The sequence below is a fragment of the Penicillium diatomitis genome (assembly GCF_028827545.1).
Source record: "Penicillium diatomitis strain IBT 30728 chromosome Unknown utg000003l_segment0_segment0, whole genome shotgun sequence".
Taxonomy (NCBI): Eukaryota; Fungi; Ascomycota; class Eurotiomycetes; order Eurotiales; family Aspergillaceae; genus Penicillium; species Penicillium diatomitis.
This window is the reverse complement of record NW_026623175.1, coordinates 1,561,198-1,574,203: the sequence shown is the minus strand read 5'-3', so window position 1 is coordinate 1,574,203 and position 13,006 is coordinate 1,561,198. Positions and strand designations below refer to the sequence as shown.

The window sequence follows — 13,006 nt, the reverse complement described above, 5'->3', positions numbered from 1 at the left end:
TGCCGTTGTTGTTTGCTGTAGCAAATGTCCTCAGGGGGTCAATCGAACAAGCTTCAATTGGCAGTACTTGCGCGCGGGGAAGAAAGATGTTTGGGGTCTTGCGAGAAAGTCGGCCAACAGCTCGGGAGTGGGTCCGCCGTGCTCCATCGAGGTACGACCCATTTGCTCGCCATGGCTGGAAACTGTCGCCATCAACAATACAGTAGCCAAGGTACAATATGAGGGAGAAACCGTGAGCTCAAGATGACTAGACGGTGAATTGGGAGAGCTACAATCTAGTTCTAGTGGTAGTCAGCTCAAATAGACTGGTTGAGCAATTTGTGACACCATACATTTGAGTCGACTACTTATCTCACAGGCCTTTAGAGCATCATGATAAGAACTCAATGCCTTCACACGTCTCGATGTTTCCGGAAAGTACTATTGCACCCAGTTAGAGGCGGGAGCAAGCGTCACCACGACAGCGCAGTGTGCCATCCACCAACACACTCTGATTCTGTTCCTGCGTTGAGACGGCCACATCCAATCCTGGGTTACCCGTAAAGAAATTGATGGGCTTCAAACCGACAATCATCTTTTCGGAAGGCATCACTGGCCAATCCTCAATCCGTGGATTGTGAGTTGATCCAAATGTATGCCATACCACAATATCTTCGTTTCTGACGTTCGCGGCAGCTTGGTCCCCTTTTCGTCGTGCAATGGCCGAGCTGATGCCGTCTCCGCCAAGAGATTGCATCGTATGGCGGCCCGAGGGATATAGCTCATCGTCTTGATAGCGCGTTACCCATACTGCGTGACTGCCAAACTCGGAGCGTCTGGCATGGTACGACTGGGGGTGGGCGAGGAGCATCTGACTGTAGCACGGCAACAGCTTGAAGCCCACCGGTGTGCCGGTGATAGGATTCATCTTGTGTTCATTGATGATCTTGAATGTGCGATTGGTGGTAAAGTCGAGATCGTGTCCACCCTCGTGAGTAATTATCTGTGACTTGGTAGTGTAACCGACTCCGAAAGGATTGTGACTTTTCTCATCACCCATGGGCAAGGGGATCGACTCTTCGACCTGCAGCGAGTTGGCATATCCATCGATTGCCGGATCAATTCGAAGACAAAAGAGGTGCTGATGGTACGGAGCCAGTACACCTGGCGCGACGACTGTCCCATAGCTGACTTTGTCTCCCGTGTTGATAGGGCAGGTTGACAGGATGCCAGTGGCCCGCACCTCGTAATAGATCGACGCGTCTTGGCCAAAATGAAAGGCAAAGATGTACTCATAATTACTCACCGTGATGATCGATTGCAGTACGAGAATTCTCGACCGAGTGACCACGGCATTCTGAGTGCGGTGATTGGTGTGCTTCCACAGAATCCCATCATCCTGTTCGTGACAGCACACGACATTCGGTAGCTTGAGTGGCTCCCCTGAAGCGGTGTTGTGCCATGCGTCAAAGTATTTGATCGTTCCCAAGCAATCACAGCCAAGACGCAGGTTGTTGGCATTGATCCCTGCGCCATCGTTTCCCAGGTCGAACGCTCCCTTGCGTGGGAATGGCATACGAGGATCCCCATACGGGACAAACATCTCGGACAAGGCCAGACGGTAGAAGAGGCTTCGCCCATCGTATCGGATATCATGCAAGGTAAGACCTTCGCGATAGTTGAAGCCCACATGCATCGTCCATTTCTCCCAGCTCAGGGAATTCCCGTTCACATGGAAAGACGGTCCTTCGGGCTGCACAACCTGATACGGCCTTGTCGTGCTGCGGGGCGGAGGTCTTAACTGAGGATGATACTCACTGAGCCCCGAGGCATGAATCTTGTCATGATCATACGGGCGTGCATTCTCACGGATACGCTCGTTTTCTGAAGAAGGTAGATGATAGATCTTGGTGACTTGCAACTGCTCCGAGACTTCGGCACACAGATCAAGCGGATACGCATAGAAATTGGCATCTGCATGATTGAGAAGGCGCATATAGAACCAACACTACCGCGTATCCTTCTGCATTAGCAACCCCAGTATGACCTTGTCTTCCTTTTCCCCTCACACGCGGAGTGCTTACCATTGTCGTTCGCTCCGACATATCGCTCATTCCGTCGGTCGCATACGCCCACGGTTCAATCACAACCTCAGCGCCCTTGGGCAGCTTGAGCTTCTGGATCTCAAGCTCAATCCTTGGATCGGCCCGGCAAGCCTTTTCCGCGGCTTGCATGTACGCAGAATCAATGAATGGATGCTTCCCGAGCAAGTTCTCTCGTTTCATGACAACCCCAGAAGTAAGATCGATGGTCAGTTCAATCATCATGTTCGGCTTTGATTCTTCATGCACGGTTACTTGAACGCGTGCGGCTCGAACAGGAGACCCGTGCTCATGTCCATGAGGAGCGTTCTCTAAGAAAGAGACCATCACATGTTTCGGTGGTTCCTGGAGGGTGATGACACGGAAATTGAGGTCATGCCCTCGAAGCTCATTGCGAACAATTGCCGCAGCCTAGAGTCATCAAGAGCGGTCCGTCAATTTCAGTCCAGTCTACTGACACTGCGGGGGATCAGACCTTTGCGATTTCTCCAGGCGAGAGAGGGTCGAAAGGATGAGGGTTAATCATCTTGACGGGAAAAAGATTTCACAGTCGATTTCTTCTGACTCTGAGTACGACCGCTTGAGTAGTGACATGTACCAGTCAAGACTCAAAGTCCTAAGAGCAGAAACCGGCCGTTTTTATATACGAGAGAACCCCAAAGCGGGGAAACACAAGCTTGTTGGCCTCTACAGCAAGTCTGCAGATCCAGACCAATCCACCACCCAAGACTTCCATGAGATAGAGATCGCGGCTGGCGCCATCCAGCACGGGCGAGTTCCGGCAGGAATGTCGCATTGATCGCCGAGTCCCCAAAGGTCAGGTCGACGCGAGCGCAGATAACGGATTGAGTTCGTAGCAGGGTTCAGATCTCCATCTCGGCCGATGAGAGTGAATGCGCGATATTCGCTAAAGTATAAGTCCAGCCGGAGAGCTGCCTCACATTGGATCCCCAGCCCACGCGGGGGTAGGGAATCCGCTAAGGTTAAGAATAGCCGGAGAGCCCAGCTCACCACCTTCAAAAGGGCCGTGATCAGTAAGCTGGGCTGAACCTTTACTGGGAACCACCCATCAATCTGCCACTTTGGTGCTTCATCCATTGCTGGATGATTTTGGAAATGATTGTGGGGACCCGATTCAAGAAGTGACGCCCTTGAGAATGAATCTGCAATGACGAGTCGACACTGCGAGGGCCGTGAGTCTTCGCTTGCTCCTGGAGATCCTGAAGATCGGGCAATAAGCGATCATACCTGGAGCCTCGATAGGACTTCCAACTGATGGGCATGTCGAATCATACTTGCTGCTGAAATCACTCCTCCTCACAGGTACCGTCTTTCATTGAAGGGCTTACGGAAACAGATCGAGAAGATCAAGGGTATGGCGCGTATTCCAGTACTGGTCTTGCTGCCTGAAGGCGTGCCACTACCATTACCTACCGGGCCTACTCATGACACACGACTTCCAAAGTTGATAACTTGATAGGTAAACCAAGGTCACGATCTTGAACTTCACGGTCTATAGGCAAGACATGCATCCTCTACTCCTCAATTGCTGACTGTCGGGCTTTCCACTCCTTGGCGCAATTCTCAAAGGTGACAAACTCCACCTCATCTCCCTTTTGCTTCAACCAGCTGATCATCCGGTCGATCATGCCAATGACATGAGCCATGCCACTCGTGTCCGGATGAAGAATGAGTGGGAAGACAAAGTCGTCGGTTTCGTTGTACAGGAATTCAAAGCGGGACTTCCAGTTCTCCTCGATGGCCGTAGGGCTGACGAAGCCGTGGGAATTCGGCGCCGCGGGGAGAAACTGCATGGGAGTCATGTCTTCCATGTACCAATTGCAGGGGATTTCCACCAGCGTCTTTTCCGTCCGCGGACCAGGAGACGCCAGCGGTTTCATCCATGTGGTTGCCGGTTGGGAGGGGGAAAAGTCGATGGGCTTGATGGGTGGAAGTTGAGGAAGGAAGTATAAAGCTGAGTCGTGATGGGTGAGGGACGTATCTGGGTAGTCAGAACCACGTGAGCGCCGAGTGTCACCAGACGGTAAGGTTGATGCGAGAAAAACACATACCGTATAGGAATCCATGTTCCTCCAAGACCTTCACGGTATGTTCCCTCAGTAGATACAGGGGTGCTCTCCACCCACGGGGCTTCTTCCCAGTCAACTCCGTCGCCAGCTGAACGCACTTGGCAATTACATCCCGCTCTTGTTCCTCGGTCATCTGGTTGGCGCCTTCATGAGAGTATCCATGACATCCGACCTCGGCGCCTGAGTCCACGATTGCCTTGGTCTCATTCGGGAATGACTCGAGTGAATGACCGGGCACGAACCAGGTCACTTTCGAGGAGATGTCGTGCTTTTTGAATAGCCGTAGGAGACGTGGGACCCCCACTTGAGCTGCAAAATAGCCACTGCTGTAATCAGACAGGCTGTTGGTCTCTGACGCTCCAGTTCCGAGGAATCCCGACACTGCATCAAAGTCGACCGAGAGCAAGATCTGAATGCGACGCTTCTTGGCCTTGATAGTCGGAGGACTTGTCACAGTCGTCGGTAAGTTCGTGGAAGCCGCTTTCGCCTTCCCGAGTACCTCGTCAGCTCTCCATACCACGCGACCCTCCATACCTCCGTCCACCGAGAGGCATTGCCCAGTGATGTGGCCCGCAGCTCGGTGACTGGCCAAGAATGCCATGGTTCGCGCGACATCCCGAGGCTGTGCAATCTTCTTCAGAGGCACGGTAGCCTGAGCTTCGTTCCATAACTCCGTCGGATCATTCAGTCGCCCAGTGATCATTGGTGTATCGACCCATCCAGGTGCGACAGCATTGATGCGCGCCTTTGAATTGATCTTCACAATCTCATTCTTCACGCTGCGTACCAGTCCATACTGAAGACCTGCCTTTCCAGAGGCATATTCAGCATGTCCAGCTTGACCAAACTTGCCTGTCTCGGACCCAGTGACAACGATAGCCAGGTTCTCCAACTCGGCGTGACCGGCGGCCGCCTGGGCCTCGACCGCGTTTCGCAGGAAGTGTTTGATGGCCAGGAATGTGCCTCGGATGTTGGTCTTGTAAGTTTTCTCCCAGACGTCCACTGGGATCTCCCAGATATTATAATCGGACGATTCATCGGTAATGCCGGCATTAGCAATCAAGATGTTGATCGGGCCAAAGTGCTCGACGGCAGATTGAATGCACGAAGCCACCGATGACTCGCATGAAATATCTCCATTGACGGAGAAAAAGTTGGACTCATTGGCAGATGAAGGCGCAGGGATCTGGCGAAGATCATGCGCAGTCACTTTGCATCCTTGCCCTAGACGTGTACTTGAGATCAGTACTGCATTATTGAAGAAAAGCACAAGCTGCTTGCATACCTAGGAATTCCTTGACGGCTTCTTGACCAATGCCACCGGCTGCGCCAGTGACCAACACATGATACCCTTCAATGGCGAGAAAGCTCATGGTCAACTTAGGTGACACCAAGCAGAAGTATTGTTGAACTACCGGACTTGACCGAGAGAGCTGCGCAGCTGGGAGCTCGAGTCTACTTATAGTAACTGGTATCCGATCTGGAGGCGTGGGGCGGGGTGTCGCTGTCTCGGGCGGGTCGAGTGGATCGCAAGGAGTGAGGTCGGAGCAGTTCGTTATTCGGCCACGATCGATTGCGGATACCAGTAAGGCAAAGTCGAGAAAAGTCATTGGACGACGATTGGAGACGACTTGGCCTATTCGAGACTTTCCATTTACTAATTGGGGCATGTGTACACGATGGAAGCACGAGGCGAGCTATTTGCTGTCGACCTCGCCAGTCACGTCAATCGAAATGCCGGATTCTATTTACTTTGAATGAGAGACTGCCATGAGCGCTTCTCCGAGGTCATCTTTCAGGGCGTACACTTCGCAGGCCACCCCTCCACAATTCGAATTCTACCTCGCTTCTTTCGCTGTCTTCTTTGTGTGCCTGATCAGAATCACGATCCAAATTGACCGGTACCGTACCTGACGTCCAAGGCGCAAAGACGAGTTTCATCGTCCTTCGGGTGCTATATTCTATCGCTGGCGGCGGCATCAGCGCTTGTTGGGAGGACGCAGACGGGAACGGCTGCGAGGGCCGATCGGGATCGGCCACTCTTCGAGAAGAGGTTGCAGACTGGGCTCGATCAGCATGTGCTGCGGATGCAGATGTGATTGAATTTGATGTCATGCCGGTGAAGCTTTCTCTTCCAGTAGAGCCCTGAATGACGTCTTTCTCTACAGGCGTAGAGGGCAGATTGGAAGAGCCATGATGCGACCCGAATGCAAATGCCGAGCGTCTCTCTTCTTTCTTGAGCGCGATACGGCAAGCAATCTGTGTCGACCAAAAATATCCCAAGGCGGGAGTCTTGGGGTTCGTCTCATATGCGACACCATCGCCCCATCCAGTAAAGAAGCGCTCTTGGTGCACCAGACTCAAGATGCTATTGCGCGCCGGGTTTTCGATGATATAAGAGCCATCGAACTTCTCGTCATCCGGAGCGTGGTACGGGGATGATGAGATGGCTTGACTTGAAGACGGCGGGCCCTGGCTACTTTGCGACAATTGCTCGATATTGTCGGACCGTGTTCTCTTGACGGGGGATGGCGCCCAAGCTTCGCGCGCCACTGCGCTTTGGCTTAGGGTCGACAACAAGCCTGGTCGCTGTGCTGGATCGGCACCAATTCCATCTGCAGGCTCGAATCGATCGGAAACCTGATTTGCTACCACGATAGCAATGTTTTCTCGGGCAGCCAGATTGCGTAGCATCTGCCCCAGCCGTGCAAGCTCGCTCGACCGTGTAGATATCGCCAGGATGTTATTCGATGAGAGTTCAGCACGGTAGTTTGAGGTGACAGAATCTATTATCACCAGACCAACGTTGTAATTCGCGATCGCCACTGGAAGCTGGTACTGAAGGATGTGGTCCTGAGCCTCCAGGTCCATGGCGTTGATCGCCAAGATGTTCTCGAGTGAGGGCATCTGGTCTGCAGGTAGGGTTGACAGCGTCGGATGAGATTCCAGCATCTGTGACAGACGGTTCGTGACCAGCGGATGTTCTGTTGAGATGTACACGGCATGCGAGGGGAGACCGTTGCGTTCGACCAACTGGGTCGCAAGGAGGAGACTCAACAAGAATTGAGTCTTGCCGCTACCACTACACAACAAGCGCTCAAGGCATGTCAGAACAGAGCGAAATCTCCAAACGTCAGGGCCCACTGGAGGTAAGAGACTGGGCAAACCTTTCACCGGTAATCTCCGTCACATATCCCATGGGAATGCCCCCTCCGAGGACTGCATCCAGCCCCGGATCGAGCGTGCTGATGGTCTTCCATCGCGACCCATCGAGCTTGTTGGAGGGCCCGGGTGCCAACAGGGCGGGTTCCGAAAGGAAGCTCGAGCTAGGCTCAGCACTTGACGATGTCTCTATGTCAGATTGTACCTTCTCGAATCCAAGATCAGTGTGCAGGGCTTCGACGATCTGGGCGGAGAGCCGCCGCACATCCGCCGGAGGCACATGAGCGCGTTTGGCGATTTCAAGCGTCTCGAGAGTGATGAGATCGACGGTGGTGATCCTGCTTCGCTCCAGGGGTGGGAGAATATGCGCATAGGATTTCACCGCGAAATCAGGCAGAACAGACAAAAGATCCATAAGAATGCATCGCAGAGGGCAAAACCCGGCGAGTGCCTCCATGGAGTGGGCGCGTCGCAGTTGTCGATGAGTTTCCGCGCGATCGTGTGGGGCGTCTGGGTTGATCCGCGACAATTTTGGAGGCGCATGACTCGCTCGTCGAGCGACCGGAGTTGAGACAGCATTGGGGCGGACTTGAGAGCGTCAGATCCGATCGGGTCGAGAAAGTACTACAGAGTAGTACAGACAGTGAGTACAGCGCACTCCATCGAAGCTGATTGTAGATTCTCAGGATACTGGTCGAATCGACCATTTCGATCGGTCTCTCAATTCTGACGATGAGATTTTGGTACAGACAAGTATCATCATATCATAATGGACATGTAGACGTCAAGATCATGGAGATTCTGGTATCGTCACAGATCTTGAGGGATGTTCATTGCAGGGTTTCTCTGTTCGACCGTCCATGCTTCCACGATGGAAGTGGATACTCTCAACTCCGGTGGCCATTACTCAAGTCCGAACCGCGCAACTGCGTCTCAGTTGTCGAACTATAGAAAGGTACTACTCAGCGTCAACTTTAAAAAAGGCTGTCTAAGTGCAATGCTTGAGCTAGCAACAAGCTCGTATGGTTAGCTCCTAGCATTCAAGTCTGAATTCGCAAATATCTTGATCACCGTCGACATTCATATCCTCTCCCTTATTCATAATGGCAATTGACTCGACGACCGAGAACCTCCGGACACACACAGAGCGAGCAGCTGCACCTGTTGGTACCCTGCCGAATCAATCAACCCCATCCAACATATACAGCCCTTCAGAACAAGACAAACATGTCGTTCCAGAGGCTCCACACAGCATCTTTGACAGGCGGCAAAAATGGCTGATTGTGACCATAGTCTCGACCGCGGCAACATGTATGTTCGAGCTCACTTACATCTTTTCATCCGCTTTGCCCAACTCGAATCGCTAAGTCATCACAGTCTCTGGTTTCGCATCAAATATCTATTTTCCAGCTCTTCCCACAATTGCATCTGATCTCAATGTGTCACTCGAACTCGTCGATCTGACCGTGACGTCGTATCTCATCTTCCAGGGCCTGGCGCCCAGCCTTTGGGGGCCAATCTCCGATGTCAGGGGCCGGCGCATTGCATATCTCCTCACCTTCTTGGTCTTCCTGGGTGCATGCATTGGTCTAGCCCAGACCAAGAACTATGCTTCTCTCATCGTTCTTCGATGTCTCCAGAGTACCGGGAGCGCCAGTACCATCGCCATTGGGTCCGGTGTCATTGGAGATATCACCACGCGCGAAGAGCGCGGCGGGTTCATGGGTATCTTCCAAGCAGGCCTCTTGGTTCCGGTGGCGGCTGGTCCTGTAATTGGGGGCGCTGTTGCTGGTACACTAGGCTGGCGGGCGATCTTCTGGGTGTTGACTGCTTATAGCGGGGCTTTTCTGCTTGCGATGCTTGTGCTGTTACCTGAGACGCTGCGCTCGCTGGTCGCAAATGGAAGCCACACAAAGTCATCCAACGTCTTGACCAAGTACCCCCTGGTAATTTATCAGAGGCGCACCAAAGTGGAATGGGACCCAAACGACACGCCGCCGCAGACTACCCGAAAACACATCGATTTGACGGGTCCTTTTCGTATTCTCACGAGCAGAGATGCGGCACCGATCATCGTGTTTCTTGCGATATACTACGCTGTATGGCAGATGAGCATCACTGCCATGTCCTCGCTGTTCAAGGAAAGATATGGACTCAGCGAGATCCACATCGGGCTGACTTTCATCGCCAATGGGGTTGGCTCTATGGTTGGCACGTTGATCACAGGCAAGATCCTGGACCTTGACTACCGCAAAGTCAAAAGCAAGTTCGAGGCACAACAGGACCCTGAAGGACCTGAGAGAGTGGTGGATGAAAGGAGCTTTCCTTTGGAAAAGGCACGCCTGCGGCTGATCCCGATATTTGCGGGTGTTCAATGCCTGTCACTGATCCTCTTCGGCTGGAGCATCCAGTATACTGTCCACATTTCGGTCCCTATCATTTCCACATTCATCACCGGGTGGACGGTTGTATCGATGCAGTCGGTGATCATGACCTATCTTGTCGATACCTTCCATGATAGGAGCGCGGCCGCAAGTGCCAGTATCAATTTGGCTCGATGCTTATTTGCAGCGGGTGGCACCAGTTTTGTGATGCCCCTAATTGATGCTGTTGGAGCAGGTGTCTGTTTTACAATTTGTGCGGCTGTGCAGGTTGTTTCACTGGCAGCACCTCTTATTCAAGTGAAGTACGCGGGTGCATGGAGGAGAGCTGCCGAGGAGAAGAAGAGAAAAATGGAAGGGCTGGCTCAATCGTAGGAACAATACAAATAAATTGATTTTTCCAAGAATTCTCTTTCAATGTCCAGGTGTATTTGACACATCCAACGCTTCTGTGCTTTTGAACCGAATCTGATTGGAAAGAAGCTTCGAAGCGGTGCCTAGTCTCGGTCATAAAGCCGCATATGTCCAAAGTATGGCTTCATTAGATCATGTTTTCCAGCGCAAATCCGCCTTCCGTTTGGGAGATAGGTGTCCCTTTGCCAGCTTTGATATTTGGTGCAAAGGGCTGACGAGCCGGCACTGATCGGAGTGCAGCTTACAGAAGACCAGCTGTGTTGTATCAGTATGATGGGTTCACCACTGATCGACAGAATGATTACCTCACGGTTGGCCCGAAGGATCAGTACATGAGAATCCACCGTAAGACGGGCCTTTGACGATTGTCCCCCCGGCAACTCCAAGACAGTATGTACTGTGCAGGCATTGGCCACATAGGTCGTGTGGTGTGAGGCCTTGTAGACGATTTCGACCAATATGTAGTTTTTCATCGTGAGCATCGGATATGGTCCCGACCTACACTAGCAGCTATAGAGTACGCGAAGGCTCGGAAGTCTCAGTTTCAGGCGAAGGGTCTCTTCAAGCTGTTCGGGCAGTGTCATCTGACGACCTTGGCTGGAATCCTTCACAGTCTTGGGCGATGTGTAAGGCCGGATCACCAGTCTCACCATTTTGGATCACACGAGCACATGAGCACATTGAACTGCGCCGTGGGAAGAGACAAACAACGCCATGTGAGCTCTTAAGTGGCCCGACTGCAAGGTACTAGAGTGCGACTCATCGTATTGAGGAGCAACTCCTCTCCTACCATTTGAAGTCTCGCATCAGTGGAGGTGAGATTCGCTGTCCAGTCTGCTGTCTCCCGAGCTATTTGGGATAGAAGGGGACAGGGGTTCCTACGTACTAGGAGACATGATAGAGTAAATGATGCTTAGATACTCTGTCAGCCCTACCTATCACGCAACCAAGGTTGAATCGACATCATTTTGTATTCGCCATGGCTTTGGCCATTTAAATCAAGGCTGGGCTTGGTAACTAGGTATGGCCTGTGTCAACCCAATTGAGCCCCTTTGACGGCTGCTCGATTCTCGCGTGTCATTGGAAGGGAAAACATATCATGAAGCAATCGCAACTCACACGTCTAAGTTCTGGATATTTTGCCGGGCACTTGGAGGTGGGTCAGGCAATTACATTCTGTGGAGAGCTTGCGGTCTGGCTTTGGACTCTTTGGGTTTGCTATGTTCCTCCATCGTGTAGAGGGACAAGGCGCATGGCTTCTGTAAGTGGCTGTGTAGCAGGCTGGGTTATAGAGGCGAATCCCACCTGTAAAGGACCTGCATCGGCCTGGTCGGCATCAACAATTCCTTGCGAATTGAGAGAGATCTTATCTGGGGAAGAAGAACGATAGCAGATGGCAATCATACAAGTAATCGCGGCGAGGGAGATTTCCCTTGGGCCTTTCGCCCCTCTCGACCCGAATTTCCGCTGCTCGGGCATGAGATCGATGCGATTGTAGTCATTGTATGATTGTACTCCTGCAAAGCTCACCTTGTATGACCTCATTTTTACACTTTACTATCAGCCACTTCTTTCGCTAGTGTAACTCAACTGTGGGGGACCGAGAGGAGCCACTTGAAGCCCGGGCAGGCCGACAGCTTTGGCTCCATACTGTGTGCGATCGGCTCGGATTGGTCTTCGCCAAAGTTGAGATTCGATAGGATCATCAGAAGATCCTCATGGTGCCAACCACGGCCGAGCCCCGATCTAGCCACGCCCGGTCCTGCATCGGCTCGGCTAACCCCAGCAAGGTGGAATTCCCGTATTCAGGTTATCATCGCCAGGAAGTGTTTATCCTGGTGGACAATCCAGTAGTACTGGACACTGGAAAGTGGACAGGACTGCTTGCTCTTGATTTCTGTTGCGAGCACCACAGCAAAGCATGAGACCCCAGCCCAAGGTATGTGACGAGAAATTGTGTTTGATCGCACCAGAGTAACGACAGCGAGTCCGTGACCGAATAGTGGCTTGAGAGGAAGATTTCACCCCGTCTGGATTCTGGACACTGGACACTGGAGTACTGGACGAACCTTCTCAAGACCACGGAATGTTGTTTCCAACTTTGGCGTGGACGAGCTGAACCATGTCATTGTCCTTGTCAGCAGAGGGTACATAAAATACCAGGCGTGTACGGTAACAAATGTTACATGGCTGTTCGGATCTTCTCCACCGCCCTGGACGGTCTAGGCATGCGTCGAAAAAGTAAATTCTCATCAGATGTTGCTGCGAAAACTGGAAGAATAGGGGATCCGATTATCGATTATCTTGAAAGTGCCTCTGGATAACTTCAGATCAGATAATCAAATCTGATCGCCCCTCCAAAGGCTTGACGTTGAAAATAAATCAGTGGGATCTCTCCGGTCCGTTGGACTGGGATCGCGGCAGCCATCCAGCTCACAGTCAATGGGGCACGGAACGTGGAGTCGGTTCGCATTCCCAAGATTTGCATGCTCAGACAAGAATCCGCCTCATCAGGGGGGCTATGTCTGCATCCACCATGAAGCCAATAGGCAGTTAGGTACCACGCGTGTGGGATTCCATGCAGTCCACGCACTTATGCATTAGCTCATTGACTCTCTACACGACTGTACATCGATGATCTACCATAGTTACCCTCGAAGTTTCAACAGTACCGAATGGAATTGTAGTACTGTACTGGTGTACCACTGTACTACAAGTGCAGGGTTCCTTGAGCGGGTTACACTTTACACTTTACACCCTGCATACATGATACAATCATACATAGCCGACTGCACAATTGTACAGTAACTCGACTACGCACCGACTGAATAAAATACTCAGTAGAAGAGCAAGGCAGCGCTACAGTGTTAGCGTGCAT

At 52.0% G+C, this 13,006-nt stretch overlaps 4 protein-coding genes across 4 annotated transcripts; 1 reads left to right on the top strand and 3 right to left on the bottom strand.

The window, feature by feature from the left end:
• Positions 1-433: 433 nt before the first annotated feature.
• On the bottom strand, positions 434-2,607 carry N7539_002762 (amine oxidase; the record flags this gene model as incomplete). Its single annotated transcript, XM_056932365.1, has 3 exons — positions 434-1,987; positions 2,064-2,492; positions 2,557-2,607. The coding sequence occupies 3 exons, from the start codon at positions 2,605-2,607 to the stop codon at positions 434-436; spliced, it is 2,034 nt and encodes a 677-aa protein (XP_056792324.1).
• Positions 2,608-3,616: 1,009 nt separating this feature from the next.
• N7539_002761 (SDR family oxidoreductase/polysaccharide deacetylase family protein) lies at positions 3,617-5,544 on the bottom strand (the record flags this gene model as incomplete). The annotated part of the gene is made up of 3 exons (XM_056932364.1): positions 3,617-4,083; positions 4,154-5,395; positions 5,457-5,544. The coding sequence occupies 3 exons, from the start codon at positions 5,542-5,544 to the stop codon at positions 3,617-3,619; spliced, it is 1,797 nt and encodes a 598-aa protein (XP_056792323.1).
• Positions 5,545-5,959: 415 nt separating this feature from the next.
• N7539_002760 (putative DNA repair protein (Rad57)) lies at positions 5,960-7,790 on the bottom strand (the record flags this gene model as incomplete). The annotated part of the gene is made up of 2 exons (XM_056932363.1): positions 5,960-7,253; positions 7,339-7,790. The coding sequence occupies 2 exons, from the start codon at positions 7,788-7,790 to the stop codon at positions 5,960-5,962; spliced, it is 1,746 nt and encodes a 581-aa protein (XP_056792322.1).
• Positions 7,791-8,436: 646 nt separating this feature from the next.
• N7539_002759 (putative MFS multidrug transporter) lies at positions 8,437-10,089 on the top strand (the record flags this gene model as incomplete). The annotated part of the gene is made up of 2 exons (XM_056932362.1): positions 8,437-8,644; positions 8,702-10,089. 2 exons carry the CDS (start codon positions 8,437-8,439, stop codon positions 10,087-10,089), a joined length of 1,596 nt encoding a protein of 531 aa, XP_056792321.1.
• Between the last annotated feature and the right edge of the window lie 2,917 nt (positions 10,090-13,006).